The sequence below is a fragment of the Neophocaena asiaeorientalis genome, unplaced genomic scaffold, assembly GCF_003031525.2.
Source record: "Neophocaena asiaeorientalis asiaeorientalis breed wild unplaced genomic scaffold, Neophocaena_asiaeorientalis_V1.1 scaffold357, whole genome shotgun sequence".
In the NCBI taxonomy this organism is placed as follows: Eukaryota; Metazoa; Chordata; class Mammalia; order Artiodactyla; family Phocoenidae; genus Neophocaena; species Neophocaena asiaeorientalis.
This window is the reverse complement of record NW_020173270.1, coordinates 1,557,293-1,581,116: the sequence shown is the minus strand read 5'-3', so window position 1 is coordinate 1,581,116 and position 23,824 is coordinate 1,557,293. Positions and strand designations below refer to the sequence as shown.

Genomic DNA, 23,824 nt, shown 5'->3' with positions numbered 1-23,824 from the left:
CACTGGACACTACAGTTGAGTGTCCAGGTGAAAAATTGTTGCAGAGAGTCTTTGACTCCTGGGTCTGTGGGGTAGACAGATTAATGCTTCTGCCCCAAAGATGTCCATGGTCTACTCCTCAGAATCTGTGAATATGTGACCTTACATGGCAAAAGGGACTTTGCAGATGTTAGTAAGGTTAGGATCTGGCGATGGAAAAAATTATTCTGGAATATACATATTGACCCAATGAAATCACAAGGGTTCTTCTTTATAAGAGGGAGGCAGGAAGGTCAGGGTTAGAGGAGATGTGAGGATGGAAGCAGAGGTCAGAGAAAAAGAGAGAGAGATTTAAAGATGTTCTCACTGGCTTTAAAGATGGAGGAAGGAGCCACAAGCCAAGGAATACAGGTGGTCTCTACTAGATGGAAAAGGAATGCAGCCCTGCCAACCCATTTAGGATTTCTGACCTCCAGAGCAAGAAAATAAATGTGTGTTACTGTAAACCACTAAGTTTATGGTAGTTTGTTACAGCAGCCATAGGAAACTTGAACAGCTTCTCATACCAAATCTTCCCTGAGGTCTTAGTGTGAGTACAGCAGACCCAGATAATTGCTGAAGATCTTCTCTACTCTCTTCAGGTAGAAGAAGTCTACATTCTTCCCACCAGAAACCCAATTTGCCTTTAGGAATAGTTATAGTCATGAGCTGAGGAGTGACAGGAGGGGTGGGATCCAGACACCCCCAAAGCCCCAAGAGGAAAGCAGGCTGGGAAGGTGCCCAGGACACTCTCAGGTCCTGAGTACCCTCTCCAGGTCTTTTGGCAGCTGAAGTCTCCTATTAGGGGAGGAGGGGTCTTTGTTCAGTTTACAGATTCAGTGACTCCTGCACCTGGAGTCAGTGTTGAGAGAGGGTCAGAGGATGGGCCACTCTATACCAGTGTTGCTCAACAGAACTTTCAGGTATGATGGAAATGTTCTATACTTCTGCTCTGTCCAACATGGCAGTTCATATTTTCTATTTCTCTGATGAAACAGAAAATCTAAACAGACTGATCACTAGCAAGGAGACTGAATCAGTATTCAAAAACCTCCCAACAAACAAAAGTCCAGGACCAAGCAGCTTCACAGATAAATTTTACCAAACATTCCAAGAAGAACTAATACCAATCCCTCTCAAACTCTTGCCAAAAACAGAAGAGGGGGTAGTTCTTCCAAACACAGTTTACAAGGAAAGTATTACCCTGATACTGAAAACCAGACAAGGATGCCACAAAAAAAGAAAATTACAGGTCAACATCCCTGATGAATACAGATGCAAAAACCCTCAACAAAATATTAACAAACCAAATTCAACAATAAATTAAATCATACACCATGGTGTAATCATACACCATGACCAAGTGGGATTTATTCCAGGGATACAAGGACGGTTCAAATCAAATGTGATACACCACATAAACAAAAAATAAAGAAAAAATATGATCATCTCAATAGATGCAGAAAAAGTATTTGACAAAATTCAACATCCATTTATGATAAAAATTCTCCACAAAGCAGGTATAGAGGAAACACACCTGAACATAATAAAGGCCATATATGATAAGCCCACAGTTAACAACATACACAATGCTGAAAAGCTGAAAGCTTTTCCTCTAAGATCAGGAACAAGACAAGGATGCCCACACTCTTGCCACTTTTATTCAACTTAGTATTGCAAGTCTTCACCAGAGCAATTAGGCAAGAAAAAGAAATGAAAGGCGTCTAAATTGGAAAGAAAAAAGTAAAACTTTTTCACTATTTGCAGATGGCATGATTTTACATATGGAAAACCCTAAAGGTTTCATTAAAAAACTGTTAGAACTAATAAACGAATTCAGTAAAGCTGGAGGGTACAAAATCAATACACAAAAATCTGTTATTTCTTTGCACTAATAATGATCTATCAGAAAAATATATTAAGAAAATAATCCATTCACAATTGCATCAAAAAGAATAAAATACCTAGGAATTTAACCAAGGGTGTGAAAGACCTATATATTGAAAACTACAAGACATGAATGAAAGAAACTGAAGAAGATATAAATAAATGGAAAGATATTCTGTGCTCATGGATTGAGAATGAATGTTGTTAAAATGTCCATTCTACCGAAAGCAGTATGTAATCCCTATCAAAATTCCAATGGTATTTCTCACAAAAATAGAGAAATTTTGTATGGATCCACAAAAACAATCCTGAGGAAGAAAAAAGCCAGAGGCATCACATGCCCTGATTTATACTATACAACAAAGCTACAGTAATTAAAACAGTATGGTATTAGCACATAGCTCAATGGAACAGAATAGAGAACCCAGAAATAAACCCACTCATATATGGCCAATTAATTTATGACAAAAGAGCCAAGAATATACAATGAGAAAAGGGCAGTCTCTTCAAAGAATGCTGTTGGGAAAACTGGGGAGCCAAATGCAAATGAGTGAACCTGGACCACTATCTCACACCATAAACAAAAATTAACTCAAAATGGATTAAAGACTTGAACATAAAAACTGAAACCATAAAACTCCTAGAGGAAAACATAAGTGGTAAGCTCCTTGACATAGGTCTTGGTGATGATTTTTTGAATCTGACATCAAAAGCAATAAAAGCAAAAATAAGCAAGTGAGAATACATAAAACTAAAAAACTTCTGCACAGCAAAGGAAACCATCAACAAAATGAGAAGATAACCTACCGAATGGGAGAAAACAATTGCAAATCACATATCTGATAAGAGGTTAATGACCAAAATATACAAAGAACTCATATAACTCAATAGCAAAACAACAATCAGATTTAAAAAATGGGCAAAAGACATTTTTCCACAGATGACATACAGATGACCAACAGGTACATGAAAAGATGCTCAACATCATTAATCATCAGGGAAATGCAAATCAAAACTGCAATGAGATATCACCTCACTCCTGTTAGAATGACTACTATGAAAAAGACAAGAAATAAGTGTTGGTGAGGATGTGGTGAAAAGAGGACCATTGTGCACTATGAGAAATATAAACCAGTGCAAACACTCAGGAAAACAGTATGGAGGTTTCTCAAATTTTTTAAAAAGACCTACTATATGATCCAGCAATTCTACTTCCGGGTATTTATCAGAAGAAAACAAAAATACTATTCAAAAAGATCTCTCTTTCTCTCTCTCTCTCTCTCTCTCTCAGTCCTGAATAAAAGAGCATGGTTGGTCACCATAAATTGTGCACCTGAAGAATATCTACTGCATGACAAGCAAACGTTCCCCTTAAGAATGTCACAGGAAAGACAGAATGAAAAAGGCGTACGCACACATACAATTGATAAAACCCAACAGTATAAAATTACTCAAAATGGTTCTCTGCAATATGAATCACCAGACTGTTATTTCATAAAAGTTTAGAGAAACAAAGTTAATTCTTATAGAAGCCAAGTTGTAGAGTACAATCTTTGGAAACTATTGCCCTACCCTTCAATCTGCAAGTTGTTGCTTAGTACTCCTCCAAGTGATTTTAAATATCATGAAGAAAAAATAAAACAAACAAAAAACAAAACAAGAAACAAAACCAAACAGAAAACACTTGCAAACAGAAAATACATCTGGTTGCTGGTCAATTCAATTTTAAATTTGTTGCCAATATAAAGAAGTTCAAATTATTTTTCCCCCATGTACCCCTATATTTTGAATCTTTGTGGAAGATGTATAGGGTTTTAGAAGTCAAACTGAACTGGGCCTGAGGAATGTTGTTGAATAATCTTGATATACACATAAAAAATTTATATATTTATACTTATATATAAAATCCTAAAATTTTTAGTATTATGGAATGCAAGTAAATCTATATTTCTGTTACTTATTTACAGTTACTTACATGCTTGCTTAATGTGTATTTATTTGCACATAACTGTATTTACTTATTTACACTCACTCTTAGTGACTCCTTGTGTTTACGCCTGAGCACAGGGAAGGCCTAGTAGCAGTTCTGCCAGCTGAGGCTGCTGGCACTATTGTTACAAGTTCCACACGGTACTCACCTGGTCACGCAGAAATCCACGGGTCAGTGAGGACAGGTGAAACTTGAGGCTGGTTTCAACTTAAACTTGAACTCCAGAGATAACTTGTCTGTAGGAAAAAAAAGAAGGGTACAAAGATTTCTTTTGAGGCCTTTTATAGGGCATAATATAGCTGCTGGATGCAAAGGCCACACCACTCACTTTTCCTTTTTGTATTTACTGTACTGATTGAACGTGTAATTGTTGGCTATGACTGGATTTTCCTGATTCCTATCCAGCCACCTGCTCTCCAAGTGGGAGAAGGCGGCTTCATGCGGTGTGCATTCATTCGCCTTGCTGAACTCTTCTGGCTGGATAGTGATTTTTTTGTGACTCCAGACGCTTTTAATACGGCTTGTCACTCAAGGGCGCTAAAAGTGACTCAGCTAACCTTTAAGTTCATTCAGGGCTTTGAAGGCTGTAAGACCCTAGAGCAGGGTTTCCAAACCTCGGCAGTACTGATAATGCTTTGTCACGGGTGCTGTTCAGTGCGTTGTAGGATGTCCAGCAGCACCCGTGGCCTCCACACACTAGATGCCAGTAGCAGCCCCTCCCATTTGTAACAACCAAAACAATGCCTCCACACGTGATTAAAAGTCCCCTAGGGAGCAAAGTAACACCGAGGAAAGGTGATGGGGAGAGGGGGAACTCTGAAGAGGGGACGGCGGCGCCCAGAGCTAGGAGGAAACGGAGGCTTTGGGCCAACCAGCGGAATGAGCCTGACGCCCCAGGGGTCGAAACGCTGCTCGCGAGAAAGGGAGAGGAACGCCGGAGCCTGTGACGGGGGTGCCCCAGACCCATGCCCCTCCCTAGACTCCTACAGGAGCCCCGGGACTGCCCGCCGCTCACAGAGTCCTGACCCTCGCACTAAGGCCGAACGTACCACGTGAACCCAGTCCCCCACGGAGAAAACTTTACACACAGCGCAGCGAGCCACCCCGCGTCTCCTTCCTCAGCACCATCCGGCGCTTCCGCTTCCGGTCTCGAGCAGTAGCCAGGGGCTTCAGTTTCCGGTGCCTAGCACCGCGGATAGCGGGGCATTGCAGGGCTCTGGGTTAAGGCGGCTGGCCGGGCGGCGGCCTCGCACCCAAGCCTCCGACGAGGTGTTTTCGTTTGCTTAGTGAGTGCAAGGCTGGGCCGTGGGCTGGGTCAGCGCCAGCGACTGAGACCCACTCTTGGGGCGGGGCTGTGGGCTGGTACCAGCTTGTGGGCGGAACCAAACCCAGAGGGCAGGGTTGTGGGCGGACACCCCTTTCTTGACGGGACTGAGGGCGGGGCTGTGGCTGGGTACCGGATCTGGAGGGCGGTGCTAGAGTCTCAGCCTGAAGGTGGGCAGAGACTAGGCCCAGGGGCGGGGATAAGGGGGGGGTGGGGCTTGGGTAGGCGGGCAGGAGAGTGGGAGAAAATCAGCTCCAGGGACGTGGATGAAGACGGGGCTTTCCGTGGATTCCCCAGGCTGTACAGGTAGACGGATGCTAAACAAACAACTTTTCTTTAAGCCTTTCCCCATGTTCAGTGCGGAGCCTCACACAGCCCAATTAAACGATATGCTCATGTTCAGGATGTTTTTTTCTTGTTTTTACTGATGTTCTTAAATTTTTTTAAAAAATTGGATCATATATTCACCTTTCTCTTTAACTTGCTGTCACAAGCCAGTAGATAGGGATCTAACGCTATTTTTTTTAAATGGTTTTTTGTGGGGGAGGGGGCTAGGTCATAGATACACATATAGGACATCTTCAAACAGTGGTAGTCAGTAAAATATTCTCACTCCCATACCGTCTCCCGGTCCTTTCTCCCAAAGATAAACATCATTTTCTCCTCTGTCCTTCCAGATACAGTGTGTATATGTATGTATGTGTGTGTGTACGTACAGGCCCAAGAGGGATGCCCCCCAGCAGGAAATGAAGCTGGTAAATTGTCTCATTCATTTGGATCTACTGAAAAGAGATTTAAATTTATGCTGGAGAGGATGAACCAGTGATGAATTGATAGAAATAAAACAAAGAAACAAGGAATTTTACCATTTAAAAAATCCAAAGAAAAAAGTGAGAAAGAGAATGTATTTATAAAATCTGGGTCAAAAATAAAATAAAATAAAATAAAATCTGGATCAGACTCATATGGCATAAAATGGTAAACATCTATGTAATAAAACAATAGACACTGACTTTCGATTTATCCTAATTTATTATATAATTATATTGGGGGAGAGGAATTATGTTTTAAAATAGCAAGAGAACTACATGCTAATTTTTTCAGAGAAGAAGGTAATTAGAAAAAATCAAAAGCTGAAAAATGAAAAAGGTGTATAAGGAGCTAATTTAGAAATACAGAATTACAACCAGAAAAACAAACAAGTTGTTTGTGGGAGTCAGAATAAAGACTGGGGGATGTAGCTTTTCATAAGGCTTAAAATATTATTTGAGATATATGTGTATAGACACACATACACACACACACACAGAAACCTGAAGTTTTATTCCAAAGGGATCATCAAACTCTAGGAAGAATTTATTTTAAAAAAAAAGGTTCACTTTGCAAAAATAGATTTTAAGAACCGCAGACTTCAAGCATTAAAAAAAAAAAAAAAAAGCTATAATCACCCTGGTGGAAAAAGGAATAGGCATTACATTCCACAATACATGACAAGCATTTTATGTACATTACTCCTATTTTCACGGAAACCCATAAGGAAATGCTATTATCTATCTCCATTTTACAGATGAAGAAATCAATGGAAGCGTATTGTTAAAATGTTCATATTTCATTGAAATTTTCAACAGATATCATTTTATTTCAAAATCATTTATTGAACTTTATTTTCATTAATAAAATATCTCATTCTAGCAAATAATAAAACAGTAAGTAGAAAACAGTTTAATAAGACTACAGTTTTCTTTTGATATAGTTAAGTATATCAATGTACAGGACATGATGTATGAAAAAACACAGAGATTGATGTGTATGTAGTAAAATTAGTGATTACCTTTTCCCAATTCCTCCTACATTCTGTGAAGGAAACAGGAATCTTTTCACATTCACTTTTTGACATGTAATTGAGAAATTTCTATCCTCACTTTTTTATCCCTTTATTATTTGTAGAACTTTTCAAACCCCACCCTTTATTCTATGAATCTTAATCGTGCAGTGACTATTAGAGAAACAGATTCCACTGAGGGTCCTGATAATAAACACAAGGAAACCATACTTTTTTTTCTCTTTCAGGCATTCCTGGAGGTGTCTATAGAAGGTGAGGGTTCCAGGGAAGAAGAGAGGTACTGGAGGTACCTGTTAAATTGTCTTCACTTTTTGTCATAATATAGTGAATAATTTATTCAGTGTTACACAAACTAGAGCTGTGCCTAGTCTCCACCTACACTGTGCTACCTTCTACTATATAGAAAAATGATATTTATCAGTCCATGACCTCAACCTGGTCAAGGTCTCATTGCATAAAAATAAAAATGTAATGGTCAGTCAGGCATCCAGGATAAAGTACTAATGGTATTCAATTAATTTGAAATATACCAACCTCATAATAGATGGTAGAAAGGATATCAACCTTTATTAATATCTTACCATGTGCATATATTATCTGCTTATTCCTAGAGTGCTTTAAGTTCTATGATTAAAAATGATTAAGAATTATACTGCATTGAGATTAAAAAAATACTGTCCCACAAGGTTAAAAATTTAGAAAGGTGATAGGGAAAATCAAATTTTCTGTCTGAAAAGTGCATTAGTTGAAACACTACACTGGCCTATTAATGTGGTGAATACGATAGTGTACACTTATTGATCCATTACTATGTCCTAAACACTATTCTAATAAGTACTTTGGTTACCTCCTCTCAACCACCCTCTCAGTTAAGAATTTTTTTAACTCTATTCTACAGACGAGGAAGTTAAACAGAAAGATGATTTGTATTATACCCAAGATCACAGTTTGTAATATCAGGTAACTTATGAATTCTAGAATGCTCACTTAAAATTAACTTCATTATCAGGAAGAGATCAAGATGGTGGAGTAGGAGGACCCTTAGTGCACCTCCCCCCATGAACACACCAAAAATACATCTGTATGTGGGGAGATTCTCACTGAAAACAAACTGGAAACTGTCAGAAACACTCTTCTGCAAACAACAACAACAAAACTGTAGAGAAGGACCCACACGAAGTTGGGTAGGAGGAAAGGAGAAGCGATCAGGTCAGGACCCGTGCCCCTAGGAGGGGACACAGGAAAGGAGGGGAATATAGTACAGGCTGGGATAATCTCCCTAGGGCGTGAGGGGTTTAAACCTCATATTAGACACCTCAGTGTGGGATCTGACACCATGAAAACAATTCTCCCACCTTAACACCTGTTAGACTGGCTATTACCCAAAAGCCAAAGAAAACAAATGCTGGCGACAATGTGTAGAAAAGGGGAATCCAGAGGCACTGTTGATGGGAATGTATAGCCACTGTGGACAACCATATGGAAATTCCTCAAAAATTTTAAATAGAACTGACATATGATACAGCAATTGCACTTCTGGGTATGTATGTCGAAAGGCGATAACAAAACTATCTTGAAGAGATAACTGCATTGCATGTTCATCACAGCATCTTCCACAACAGAAAAAAGATGGAAACAACCTAGTGGCCATTGATGAATGAAGGGATAAAGAAATGTGATATACTAATAGTACATACAATGCAATATTATTTAGCCAGGGGAAAGAAGGAAAACCTGCCATTTGCTACAATATGGATGAAACTTGAAGGCATTATACTAAGTGAAATAAGTCAGACAAACAACTGTGTTATCTCTCTTACATGAGGAATCTAAGAATATTGAACTCATCAAAGCAGAGTAGATGGTGGTTGCCTGGGGCTGAGGGGTGATGGGAATGGGGAGATGTTGGTTAGAGTTATAAGATGAAACAGATTCCAGCGATGTAATGTACATCATGGTGGCAATAGGTAACACTATGGTGTTTTGTACTTGAAACTTACTATGGGAGTGAAGTTAATGTTCAAACCCTAACAACAACAAAAACACAATGCTAGTTACATGAGGTGAAGGATGGGTAACTAACCTTCTTTTGGTAAACATGTCACAATAGATACATGTATCAAAACAGCATATTGTACACCTTAAACTTACACAATGTTATATGTCAATTATGTCTCAATAACGCTGGGAAAAAACACAAAAAACGCTGCTCTATTTTTGTTGGGAAACAGGTGCATCTACCTCTAGAAGAACGTCTGTAGTTCTGTTCACCACTGTTCCAGAAGAATTAATGGAATGGGATAACAGCCAGAAAAGAGAACATGAAATGGTTTGTTCGGAAAAAGCTGTCCTGAATGACAAGATGAAATGTAAGTCTAAATTATCCCATTTTCTAGTCATTTGGCAACATTTTAAAACTAAATCATTTTCACATTGTTTTTGAATCATTTAAATTCACACAATCTTGTCTTGCAAGTGCATTTATTACCATTTTACCAATAGTGAACATTATGGAAAGGCATTTCATGAATTCGTAGAAAATCTAAGATTAATACTCAAGTGTGTATATTCTATTATAATATTTTCAGATTTAAAAATCCCTATGTTCATTTATCTTAGAAATTTTTATTTATTTATTTTTAGCTTCTGCACAAATCTTTCTTTTTTTTGTAACATCTTTATTGAAGTATAATTGCTTTACAGTGGTGTGTTAGTTTCTGCTGTATAACAAAGTGAATCAGCTATACATATACATATATCCCCATATCCCCTCTCTCTTGCATCTCCCTCCCACCTTCCCTATCTCACCCCTCTAGGTGGTCACAAAGCACCGAACTGATCTCCCTGTGCTATGCGGCTGCTTCCCACTAGCTATCTATTTTACATTTGGTAGTGTATATATGTCCATGCCACTCTCTCACTTCGTCCCAGCTTACCCTTCCCCCTCCCTGTGTCCTCAAAAATGGAACTACCATATGACCCAGCAATCCCACTACTGGGCATATACCCTGAGAAAGCCATAATTCAAAAAGAGTCATGTACCACAATGTTCATTGCAGCACTATTTACAATAGCCAGGACATGGAAGCAATCTTTGAAAATTTTAAGAAGGTGCTATGTGAAAATAAAAACTAGTAAATTTAGCGGAACATACTGGGAATTAAACCATGCACACACAAAAAAGCAATATTCCTTTGGCCCTTTCCAAGGTTTCTTGGCTATCTTTTAAGCTGGCATAAATGGATATAAAATTTTAAGATATATATTTATATAATATTTTAGAAATATTAATAATTTTAATGAGCAATATCTTTTCCCACTAAATAATTGTAATTCTCTTCCGTCACGTGCATTCCCTTCTTTAATATCTAAGATTGCCATCGATGCAGTAGTTGTTCATCCTCAGTTGGAAAATGCAAAGCAATAAAACTAGTTATGGAAAGCTTTCAGAAAGCCAAGATAACTACCACAAAAATGATGTGTGACATCTCTAAGGTTGGAAAACCATCTTGTAGAAAACAAAAGGAGCCCAAAGACTGAGTTACCCTGACTGAAGACAGTGAAGCATGGTGAAGTGCTAATAACCAGGCTGATGCTAGTTAAAGGAAAGACCTCCCCATTCTGACAACATGATCCTTCGCAATCCTATAGTAATGTAAAAGAAGATAAATTTATTGTGATGACTTGGGTGATTTAATGGTCCTCAGGCATCATTAGAGCCACAGTGCAATAGGAAAAATAATACCAATGCCTATTTTCCAGTTGCATACCCATGCCTAAGAGGTATTATTGACAACCACCCATCTTACCTGTGCACATTTTGTAATCATGCAGTTGCAGGCACCTCACAACATACTTTTATAACTTGTGCTACAATATCAGTCAAAGTTCAGTCAAAAAAAAAAAGCCAATTCGTTATTTTAATGAAGAACATTTAATATAGAGAGTTAGTTAAAGCATTATTGAGAGACTGAAAGGCAAGAAAGAACGAAGTGGTAACATAGTAATCATAACTGAAGGGAGAAGCTACTCCACCAAGGGCTTGAGGGGTATAAAGGGATCAGTTGAGCGTTTGGGGCACTAAGGCTTTTACAGACCACTGTTGAAAATATGTACAATGAGCACAAGATGGAACATAGAGCAGTGATTTCAAGCACCCCACCCCAAAGCAAGGCCCATGCGTATGATGTAGAGAAGCTATATGAAGAAAATAATCAGAAATAATGGAGAAGGCCTTCCCTGGTGGCGCAGTGGTTGAGAGTCCGCCTGCTGATGCAGGGGACACGGGTTTGTGCCCCGGTCCGGGAAGATCCCACATGCCGCGGAGCGGCTGAGCCATGGCCGCTAAGCCTGCGCGTCCGGAGCCTGTTGCTCCACAACGGGAGAGGCCACAACAGTGAGAGGCCCGCGTACCACAAAGAAAAAAAAAAAAAGAAAGAAATAATGGAGAAAACACATTGCCTGTTACTACAGTAGGCTCTTCATATCTTCCCCCTTTGACCTCTGATCTCTTTCAGATCTTGGGCATTTGTCCATGAGCAGTTAGGACACAAGGCGTACAGGTCACCTTTGAGTGAAAGGTCTGACTGGGATCATTAGTTCTCAACCTTGACCACACACTAGAACCACCTGAGTGGTTTTTTAAATCCTCATGCTCAGACCACACCCAAGTCCAGTTAAATCAGAATATCTGGTGGTGAGACCCAGTGGTCAGTATTTTTAAGCTTCCCAGATGATTTCGATGAAAGCCAAGGTTGAGAAGCAGTGACATGCATCCTCACACATAGCTGCATTCACAGATTGAAAAATAGAATTTACTATGGAGAATACAGAAGAGCTGTGGAAAACTTGTAAAATTTCAATATATTAAAGGGAAATTAGTCATTTCTGAGGATGTTGGGGCTACCAAAGATAAACTATAGAGTTTCCATAGATGTAACGAAATTCTGTCAAGGAGCAATTATGACACCCAGAGGATCCTAGAATTCTCCCCCAGTCACATTAAACCATAAAGAGAAGCAATATCCAGGTGTTAAGCTAGGAGAGGCATGAAGGTCATAAGAGCTACAAAAATGATGTGATGAGAGAGGTAGAATTTTCAGGTCTAGATATTAATTTTGCTACATTTGCCAACCCACACTCCAAGTGGATTACACAGGTACTAAGATTAGAACGTTTTGCTGAGGAACCTCCACATGGCCTTTTTGATGTCTCTGTTCCTCAGACGGTAGGTGTAGGGGTTCAGCATGGGGGTGACCACAGTGTACACTACCGAGGCCACTGTATCCTTCCTGGGAGATTGTGAGATGGCTGAGCTGAGGTACACACCAAGGCCTGTTCCATAAAATATGCATACAACTGCCAGGTGAGAACCACAGGTGGAGAAGACTTTATACATTCGTCCTGATGAGGGGACTCTTAGAATGGAAAAAAGAATTTTATAGTAAGAGAAAAAGATCCCTGAGAAAAGGAGAAAAGCGTAGGTGGCACCAAAAAAATACAGGACTATGTTATTGGTGAAAGTGTCAGAACAGGCAAGCTTGAGGAGCCGAGAAGTGTCACAGAAGAAATTAGAAATTTCCACATTCTTAAAGCAGGCAACTTGTAACACAATCAAATTGTGCACCTGGGAGTCCAAAAAGCTAACAAAAAATGACACCAAAACTAAAATACAACAGAGGCGTGGGTTCCTGATGCTCTGGTAGCGCAGTGGGTGACAGATGGCCACAAACCTGTCATAAGCCATTGCAGTCAGAAACATACCATCCATACACACAAAAAGGATAAAAAAAGACATCTGTGTCAGGCAGGCTTCATAGGAGATGACTCTGCTATGAGTTTGGATGTTCACGATCATCTTGGGGACAGTGGTGGAGATGAAACTGATGTCAACCAAGGACAGGTTGGAGAGGAAGAAGTACATGGGGATGTGGAGGTGGGGGTCAGAGGTAACAGCCAGGATGATGAGCAGGTTCCCCAATATGGTGACCAGGTACAAGGACAGGAACAGGATAAAGAGCAAAGGCTGCAGTTCTGGATCATCTGAGAGGCCTGTGAGGAAGAATTCTGAGACACTTGTTACATTTCCAGTTCTGTGTAGCTTAGACACCTTTGGAAAAAGAAAAGACGGCTGGAAAAAAAAGGAAACAAGTAAACGGGCATGCGGCACTGTGTCCATATTTTGGGTTCAAGCAATTCATTTCTAAGATCAAATACCTCAGCACCTTCAGCAATATTTCTCCGTGTGACAAATTCTATCTGCTTAGAACTGTTTCCTCATCAGTTTCTGTGTTTTTCACCTCTGTCTAATCACTCTTTCTTTATAAAACTTCACTGAAAAGTGAACGGAAACAAGAACATTAGAGGTAATACATTCATGATCTCAGTTAAATACAACCTACTTTAGAAATAACACAGAATGCGAAATTCCCTTCCCTCTTTATGAAAAAATATAATTTGAATTTAAGAAATTAAGCCATAAAAAAAGAAATTAAGCCATAGATATATAAATCTTATTTTACTCAAATAAAATTCTAGGTATTTCTTTTATTTAGAATATTTATAAATCTCTATGAAATGAGGGAGTGTGTCATCTGGATTCTAAATTAAAAATGAAGGTCCAGGGGCTTCCCTGGTGGCGCAGTGGTTGAGAGTCCGCCTTCCGATTCGGGGGACGCGGGTTCGTGCCCCGGTCCGGGAGGATCCCACATGCCGTGGAGCGGCTGGGCCCGTGAGCCATGGCCGCTGAGCCTGCGCGTCCGGAGCCTGTGCCCCGCGGTGGGAGAGGCCACAACAGTGAGAGGCCCGCGTACCAAAAAAAAAAAAAAAAAAAAAGAAGGTCCATAATCAGAAAACATTTTTATGTGATATTCAGAGTTTTATCATTGGTTTCTCTGTCTTCCCTCCTTCATGAAATAAGTAATTACTCAAATATCAGGGTTGTGTTTTAAAAGTTATTAAGTATATACTTCATATCTTTGACTTTGGTGGACTTCAAATTTTGATCAGTGTGGTTTACTTAAGTACACCTGATCAATCATACAGCATTGGTGACTTGGAATGTGGTGTTAGTGTATAGAGCATTGTCAATGATTAAACGGTAATAAAATTTAAGAAGCCCTCTTGAAATTTTTTATTTTATACAAGGTTATTTGTTTCAACCCAATACCATGTTGGTAAAATGTGTGATGTGTGAGACCACTTTACTTTTTGTGGACTCTATTCTGTGCTGGGATAGTACTAGTAGGATAATACTACTTCATTGTTTTCCTTTTTTTTCAATTTATTGAAGTATGATTGACAAAATTGTACATATTTGGGTTGTGCAACATGAAGGTTTTTAAAAGATGTTCAAAATGATGATTTAATACACATAGATATTGGGAATGATTACCAAAATCAAGTTAATTAACATATCTGTCACCTCACATAGTTTCTACTTGTGTGTGTGTGTAGTAACAGTTAAGCAGATCTCTCTTAGCAGATTTCAAGACTACAATACAGAATTATTAACAAGTCATCAGGCTGTGTATTAGATCCCCAGAACTTATTCATTTTATAACTGAAAGTTTGTACCCTTTGACCAACATCTCCCCACTTTCTCTACCACCTCCTCCTCACAACTACAGTTCTAATCTGTGGTTTTCAGAATTTGATTTTCTTAGCTTGCAAACATAAGTGAGATCATACAGTATCTGACCATGTCTGGTGTATGTGTTTCAACAAGCATAATATCCTCCAGGTCCATCCATGTTGTCACAAATGGCAGGATTTCCTTCTTTTTATGGCTGAATAATATTCCTTTGTTAATATATACACGCCACAGTTTCTTTCAAGAAAATGAAGAGTTCCCTTAAACTCCACAACCTCGTCAACATTTGTTATGGTTTTTTTTTCAATAATAGCCATCCTAACAGATGTGAGGTGATATTTGATTTAGGTTTTGACTTGTGTTTCCTGATACTAACTGATGTTGAGCGCTTTTTCATATACCTGGTGGTCTTGTTCTCATCATAAAACCCTCCTGTTTATGGAGGGTTTAGGAGTTCAGCACCAGGGAAGGTCCCACAGCTGGGTCTGAACCCAGCCTTCTGATGTAGATGCAGCAGATTTTCATGTCAATTCTTCCTGATACAGGGATTGCAATTCCTTGTCTTCTCCTACCTGAAGGTAACTCAGTTTAATTATTTTGGCATGTCACACTATGATTTAATCTAGAATTATTCAAAATAAGTACTGTAAACACAGTTGGGCAGTTTCCTTATCTATGAAATTATGATAATAATTGAACCTACCTAGTAAGAGTATTGGAAGAATTTTTTAAAAATTATTGCTTAGACCAATGGTTTTCATCTCCAGTTGATTGGTAATTTACGTGTGCTTATTTTAAAGTTCACAGGCACCCTGGTCTCAGCCTAGGACCTATTTCAGAATCTCTGCATGTGCGTTTCTTGGTCACCCTAATGTCAAGCTGGACTTGATAAATACCACTTAGAATATTGCCTAACACTTATAAAAATTTCCATTAATATTACCTATTATTAGTCTCATCAATAACCAACACCTATTTTTAAATATAAACATTTAATAATATTTCCTTCAGATCTCAGCTTTTATAGAGATTTGAACATTTACTCATAAAAAGGGACTTTCTTGGTATCTAGCTCAATCCCATTCCTCTATATAACTGTCCCCCAAAAGCAACCATTGTCATGAATTTGATGGGTGTATTTCCCTGTCAGTGCTTCTGTAATGTCAATATTCATTTATGTATCTAAACTGCATTCTTAAAATCTTCCCTAAACAGAATACTACACATATTTCCTCTGAAATGTGCTTGTTTACCACAACTTTGTGGTTAAGTCTCTTTGTGAAGTACATACAGTTACTTCAAACATTTACCCAATGCACAGTATTACGTAAGGGAAAACATCATTTACTTTATAAATTTATATTTATACATATAAATATAACAAATTTATATTTCACATATATTTAAAATGTAATAATATAATGTATTTTCACTATTAAATATTTAATTTACATTACATATTTTATAGTATACTATTATTTATATCATTTTCTTCTTACAACAGTCCTATGAAAATTCTGTACCTCGCTCATATGGTATCATACAAATGAGAATTTATATATAATATGAGAGTGGTGGCTAGTTGTGCAGTTTCTAAGAATTGATGCATGTTCAGTTTTACTAATGTCGTCTGTATTTGTTTCAATGCAAATATCATTTTCTATCAACCACATCATCACTTGTTAAGATATCATTTGAAAATATTCCTGAGGTCTACCTTGTGACAATGTCATGATATCTGCACATGACATTTTCATCTTATACAGGAAATTGTTTCAACCTTAGATTTCAAAACTGGACTGCACAACATGACTATTTATAGAAAATCCTATAATCCATCATGTTAGTGCCATTCTGGCCCCTGTGAACTACTGGTGCATTCCTGTAATTCACAGATAGACTCACTGAACCAAAGAGGATGAATCAATTCTTCTACCTTCATTTCACATTCTGAGCCAACAAACTAGGTTAGAAAAGAAACGCTATTTAGCTACAGGGGAGATGACTGAGAACTGGTGCAGGAATAAGCAAATCAAGGATTGAGTCCTGGATTTTTCACCCCATGTATGTGGAGTGTGTATAAATTTCTCCTCCTCTCTATGCTTCTGTACCTTCCTGGAAAAGAAGTCTAATACCCAGCACTACACCATGTGTGGCACTTAAGGGATATTTGTAACTTATAAATATTGGGTCATTTTTATAAAGAATGTCAATCATTATTGGGATAGTATGTTTATTAATTAAATATAATCCCCCCAATTTAATAATGTTTTATGGATTATATGGCAGAAAAGATCGAAGCCTTTCCTGGCTCAGGACACTGGAGCATGGAATGATATGAAATCCTAAAATGTGTCTCAGCCCATGCATTAAGATGTGTTGTCCCCTCCATTTCTGACTCTTTTTTCCCCATACTTATGAAAATTTCTGCAATGGCTTTTCAATGATTGAATCCTGCATACGCTATTAAATGAAAAGAAAACATGTCCCTTAGAAAGCCCATGACATAGACAGAAGCAAACACTATTTTATCTTGTCTCTATTCCTATGCGACATTCTGAAAAAGATGAAAACACCAGCATGAATGGTCCACTGTATGGAAGCTATATTGCCCACACGGTTTATTCAACACTTAACTGTTTTCTTTTCTTTTTTAATCCTTGGTGCCTCTTCTGTGCCAACAAGGTATGGGCTCTGGGGAATCAGAAATAAATGAGCCTCAGTCATTTCTTTTCATCTATGAAGAATGTACTTGTATAAAATAAAATAAAATGTCCTGTCAGGGTTGTAGGGAAAACATAACATCAGATCAACAGATATTTAAATCTAATGACACGAGCATTAGCTTTATCATTATTAGTAACACAATATCAAAAATGTATTTTGCCCTTTCTTTATGCATCCATCACATAGCTATTGCATAGAGGGCGACCATTATTTTTTTAGTCCTGATTCAGTGGGTTTGAATCAATGAGGAATCAACTCAGTTGAGAATACTAAGTCTCATGGATTCTAAGAAATTGTCCCATAACACACTAAGAATTAGTGGAGCATAGACGATTCAAAATTAAGTTTTGTTTTTTTAAACATCTTTATTGGACTATGATTGCTTTACAATGGTGTGTTTAGTTTCTGCCAGAGCCTCCGAATCAGCTGCTCCAAAATTAAGTTTTTATTCTCTAAGTTCCATGCCCTAAATGTCATTGTTTTCAGACTTTCTGAAAGTTTTAAGCAGAGGTACAGCAGTCTAACCACAGGCGCATCTTGGGTAGATTTTTAAAACTGTTTTAATTTTCCTGCATAGGAATGAACCTTAAGACTCTGATTTTATGTCTCCTTTCGTGACTGAGTCAGACGATTATAAATACAGAGGAGAAGGTGGACAGGTGACATGAAATCCAGGAACAGGGTCAACAGAGAGATCTACCCTGAAATGTCAGGTGCCAATTATTTCTATGACCTCACCTGTGTTCTTAGACATCCTTCCTTTAGCTGATGCAGCAAGTGCTACCTACTACCCTCCCCTGTGTCCTCCAGAAAACTCCAAGTAGGAAGGGCAAAGTGAGCAGGGAATCTCTACCAGGACTGACAGGAAAGTAACATGACTGTTTGGGGTGGCAGGGGGAAAACTGCCCAGATGCCCTGTGTCTGGACTCAGTCTGCCCAGAATGACTGGCTTCAACCCTTTCTAACTCATGACCTGGTACCTGTTACATAAAATGCTGTGTTTCTTTCCTCTTACTATAATAATACTTAGGTGTGCACTTATAATTTGGGAGAAATTATGCAGGTGTAATCAAACAAGAAACATAAAAGTCATACCTCAGAGCCTGACACTTAGGAAGCCTTCAATAACATAACATAACATAACATAACATAACATAACATAACAACATCACATCACATCACATCACATCACATCACATCACATCACATCATAACTGATGTTATGGTTCATGTCATCCTCCTCATCCTTATCGCCACTTTCATAACTATTTGAAGTGCTTAGGGGGAAGTTTCCAGAGACCCATTTGCTGCTACAGTGGGGGAGATGCCAGCCAGAGCCAGAACCAGTGAGGGTGGAAGCAGATCTCTGAATGAGAGTTCTCACACCCCAACCAGAACAAAGAACGTTAAGCTCTAAAAGGCTTTATTCCAAAACTGTTTGTATTCGTGCCCTCTCATCTTTCTATACCAAATATCACATTTGTCCTCTTGAGGAGGAAATTCCAACCAGAACCAAGAACATAAATGTCATAGGGCTCTAATCTGAAATTGGTATACTGGTGTCCCCCCAACTCTCTGTCCCAACTGCCATGTTTGTCTTGTTGAGGAAAAAATCATGCTCCCAACACTCCCTTCATCCATCACTTTCTCCCTCAGCACTTACTGGGCTGGGCTGCATCTCTGCTGGAGCATGACCAAGGAGCGCAGATTCACTGCCCCTCTCCTGCCTGCTGTGTGATGAAGTCTCAGGGTGTGCCCTCAGGACTGGCAGGAAGACAGACTCAGGCTGGGACCTTCTGATGCAGCTTCCTACAAAGGATGGAGACACAGGTGGGGAGCCACAATGTTAGAACTGACCAATTAATGAGCTGAAGACACTGACCAATTATTTACAATGGTATGACCTTAGGGCTCAATGTCCAAAGCTCATAATTAGCCAGTTGGTCCACATTGTCCCAAGCTCTGGAGACTTGCTAATATTCACAGAACAGAAAAAGGATAAAAGTGAATGTCCTGGGAAGGATCTAGGTCCCTCTTCTCCTCAAGAGGAAATTCACCTGTACTCTTGCTTCTTACTTCTAACTTGCAGAATTCTAACATAAAACTCAGACTTTTTTTCTCAATTTAACCACTCAATGTGTGTTTTGTTATCTACAGATCCATTGTATCGATCATGAAATCTATGCAGCACTAGGTCTATACCAAGGATGTGATACTTTCCATTTTCACAGTTAATATTTGTCTCTAAGGATAACTTCTTATTTTCATTTCTTTGCGCTTGCTCAGCTGGCATTAGGTATGGTAGAGATTACTGGGTTGGACATCTTTCTTTCCTTTTTTTGTGTGTGTGTGCTAATTTGAGTGAATCTTCATTTCTAAGTTTTTTCTCTAAATGAATTACATTGGCATATTAGAAAACTATTGACTTTTATTCTTTAATACCTGATACTTTAATTAAATATTTCAGTGGGCCTCCCAGAAGGTTGCAGTCAAGATCAGCCAGGGCTGCAGGCATCTCAAAACTGGATCAGCAGATGTCCACTTTCAAGCACACTCACGAGGCTGTTGGTAGGATTCACCTGTTCACAGAATATTGTCCAGAGAATTCTTTCAGTTCCTTGACACATGGCTTCCTGGTTGGGCAGTTGTTTTTTATCAATATGAGCCATCAAGAATGCAAGAGAGAGGCAGCAAGAAGAAAGCCAGATTTTTTTTTACTCTATTCTCAGCAGGGACTTCCCAACCTTTCTTCCACATTCTCATTGTTGGAAGTGGGTCTCTATGTACATCTCGCCCTCAATGGCAGTAAGATACACAAAGCAATGAAAACCAGGAGTTGGGATCAGTGAGAGTATCTCAGATACTGCCCACCACACAGGGCCCATCCTCTATAAGGACTATGTGCTCCAAGCAATTCAAGACTCAGGCCCTGTCCATCTACTTTTCAGCATATTCCCAAATTAGTCACACCACCATGATCTCAACAAAAATTCCCTGGACACAAACTAGCATATGGGTAGAACTTTCTCTCCATTGGGTACTGCATTTTGTACGACAGACCCCACTCTACTGCTTTAGGTCATGCAGTCTCAAGTAGACCCTCTTGTTTCTGATGCACTAGGAGAGCCCCTCTATCAACACCAGGCCAACCTACAGCTATTCTATGGCCAAACGTAACAAATGTTCCCAGTGAACATGATTTCTTTTAAGTAGAGATGAATCAACTCACTCCAGAATATATATTTTCATTAGATTTCATTGTGGTCTTAGATCTTGAAGACTTTAATAAGTAAAATGTGCTTGGGCTCACCTGTTTTTTTCTACTGTATAAAGTGGGATGTAGGTGGAAAGTGGAGTGATGTAACCTTCTAAATCCTGTCCATGCAGCCTTCCTGACTCAGAGACCCCTTTCTGAGGAAGGCAGAGATTGGTTTGTCATTGATATGAAGAAAACTTTATACCAAAATCAAATTGAATATGGAGAGAAGGATGTTATTTACCTTGTGGGGATAAGTGACAGGGGGTATTTTTAGGGTAGAGCACATGGTGGATAGGTACAGGTGGATATGAGAGGGAGAGACTATGTGTTGACATATTTAAAATAATGCATCCATGGCAAAAATGTATTACTAAAATGCAGTTATTTCATAGAGAGTAAAATGAATAACTTACTAGAGTCAATGACAAAGTTGAATTTATAGGAATTGGGATATTAAAACCAAAGGTAGTTATGTCTGTGCCCTATAATGTGATGTATGCTTTGTTCTTTTCCCAATTCCCAGTGCCCCCCCTCCCACCTCCATGGTGAGTATCCTTGGCCAAATACCAAGTGAACAAAGGTGGATTGGAGAGACTGGAGGTAAATGCTGGGGTCCTTTAATGTGTTTGGACCTTAGCAAAAATAATGTTAAAATGAAGTTATAGCATTGTGAGTAGAAAAGATCAGATATTAGGGTCACTGCCAAAGATGAGCGTACAAGAAGTGGTACATGAAAAACAGATATTGATGTTTATGCAGTACAATTAGTTATTTTTCTTTTTGTTTTTCTCAATTCCTCCACACATGATGAGTATCTTTGAAAGAACACAAACCTACTCACATTAATTTTTTGATGTGTAATTGGGAAATTTCTAAACTCACTTTTTTATCCCTTTATTATTTTTAGAACTTTTAAAACCCCATCCTTTAGTCTGTGAGTCTTAACCTCACAATAACAGGGGACATTTCTGCTTATCATAACTCAGTGCTGGCATCTAGTGGGTAGAGGTAAGGGGTGCTTTTAAATATCATACAATATACAGGACTTTTTCATAGGGGACTCCCTATGAAAAAGAATACAGACCAAAAATATCAATATTGTTGAGGTTGAGAAACCCCGGTCTAGACTGTTGAGGAATGATATTAAAATTTTTATCTAAAACATTCCAATCAATCTCTATTATTTTATAATGACATTGAAAACATTATCTGAAATAAATCTCAATCTTTCTCCATTATTTTGCACTACTTAATGTTTTTTATTGTGGTTAAATTTATATAACATGAATGTAAAAGAATGAAATTAGAACATTCTCTAACACCATGTACAAAAATAAACTCAAAATGGATTAAAGACTTAAATGTAAGACTGGGTACTAAAAATCTTTTAGAGGAAAATATATGCAGAACCCTCTTTGACATAAATCACAGCAATATTTTTTGGATCCATCTCCATCTTAACCGTTTTTAAGTGTATAATTGTGTACACTTGGCATTAAACACATTCACATTGTTGGGCAACCATCACCACCATCCAACTCCAGAACTTTTTCATCTTCCCAAACTGAATCTCTGTACCCATTAAATGCTAATGCTATTTCCTCCCTTCCTCCAGCCCCTGGCTGCCATCATTCTATTTTCTGTCTCTTGCTACCTCATGTGAGTAGAATCACATAATATATACCCATTTGAAATATCTCAATTTTGACATTTCAAACTTGAATCTCTAATGTCCCCTTTCCTTCCCAAATTTGCTCCACCCACAGCCCTCCCTGTCTCAATAGATGCAATTCCATTTTTTCAGTTGTTCAGGCCCCAACCCTGGAGACATTCTTGTCTCCTCTCTTTCTCTCACACATGTATCCTGCCTGGAAGCAAATCCTTTTGGCTCTGCCTTCAAAATATAGCTCAACAGACCAATTCTTAACCCTTACACTGCTATCCCCACCTTGGTCCTACCCACCTATATCTCACCTAGCTTGCCTACAGGTAAACTCCAAGCAGGCTTCCTCACATCCTACAATCCACACTCAACCCAGCATCCAGAATCTTTTAAAATTCCTAATCATGTCATGTGTCTGCTGTAAACCCTACAATTATTCCTCACATCACTCAGAGAAAATGAAAGCAAAAGTCCTTCAGTGGCAGAGAAAGCCTCACATGATCAGCCGATGATACCTGTTCTCCTCTTCTTCTGTGCTCCCTCGCTCTGCTCCAGCTACATTCCCCCCAGGCAACCTCCTACCTCAGGGTCTTTGTATTAACCTTACCCTCTGCCTGGGGCACTCTTTCCCCAGATACCACTCACCTAAGTCATTCACCATCTTCACCAATGTAACTTTCTCAATGAGTTTACTAGGACCACCCTTTTTTACTAGGACAACCTGTCCTCCCCATGCTCCTGATCCTCTTTATCCTGTGGTAGTTGAGCCTAAAATAATGATCGACTCATAGTAAATACTCATTAAAAATAGGTTTGATAAATTGAATAAGTGAATGTGGTTCTGAAGGGGCTGCCAGTCACACTGTCTCTTGACCACAGTTGATTTGTCCAGCGTGGAAAGAGGACATGATTGTACCAATCAGAATTCTTTTCTGATAGATATAGATATAGATATAGATAGATATAGATATAGATATATGTTTTTAGTCCTGAGCAGCTAAGTTGAATCCAGTTCCTCTTTAGTAGTGAAGCTACCAGGTACGAGTGGTGAGAGCTGCTGAAGCTGAATCTGACCTCTGTACACTGAAAACCGAATTAAAACTTGGAGACAGAGTTTTGGGTGAAGTAGAAAAGAATAGCTTTACTGCTTTGCCAGACAAAGGGGGCCACAGCAGGCTAACGCTCTCAAAACTGTGTGTCCCAACCTGGAGTGGGTAGTGAGGAGTTTTACAATATGGTTCAAAGAGGACATGATCAGCTCCTGGACATTCTTCTGATTGGTTGACGGTGAAGTGAGAGTCACTGTCATCAACCTTCTGGTTCCAATCGATCTGGGGTCTACGTGCTTGTGGACAGCACACAGTTAAGTTCTTCCACCTGGGGAGGTTTGTATCTGCAAAACAACTCAAAGATATTGTTATGTATATTCCTGCTCAAAGGCTGCACTATTGTTTCTTTTTTACTTTAAATCATCTATATTTAAAAAAATAATATTTGAGACACAAACATATCTGTTTTACCT

The 23,824-nt window shown here is 38.9% G+C and overlaps 1 protein-coding gene across 1 annotated transcript in view; it reads right to left on the bottom strand.

Annotated features, from left to right (window-relative positions):
* The window catches only part of LOC112400296 (zinc finger protein 699-like), a 65,781-nt gene that overhangs the window by 13,676 nt on the left and 28,281 nt on the right, over positions 1-23,824 (bottom strand). Inside the window, exon 6 of the mRNA XM_024746006.1 lies at positions 12,914-13,113. Coding sequence (XP_024601774.1) covers positions 12,914-13,113 — 200 coding nt within the window. The remainder of the gene's footprint in view (positions 1-12,913; positions 13,114-23,824) is intronic.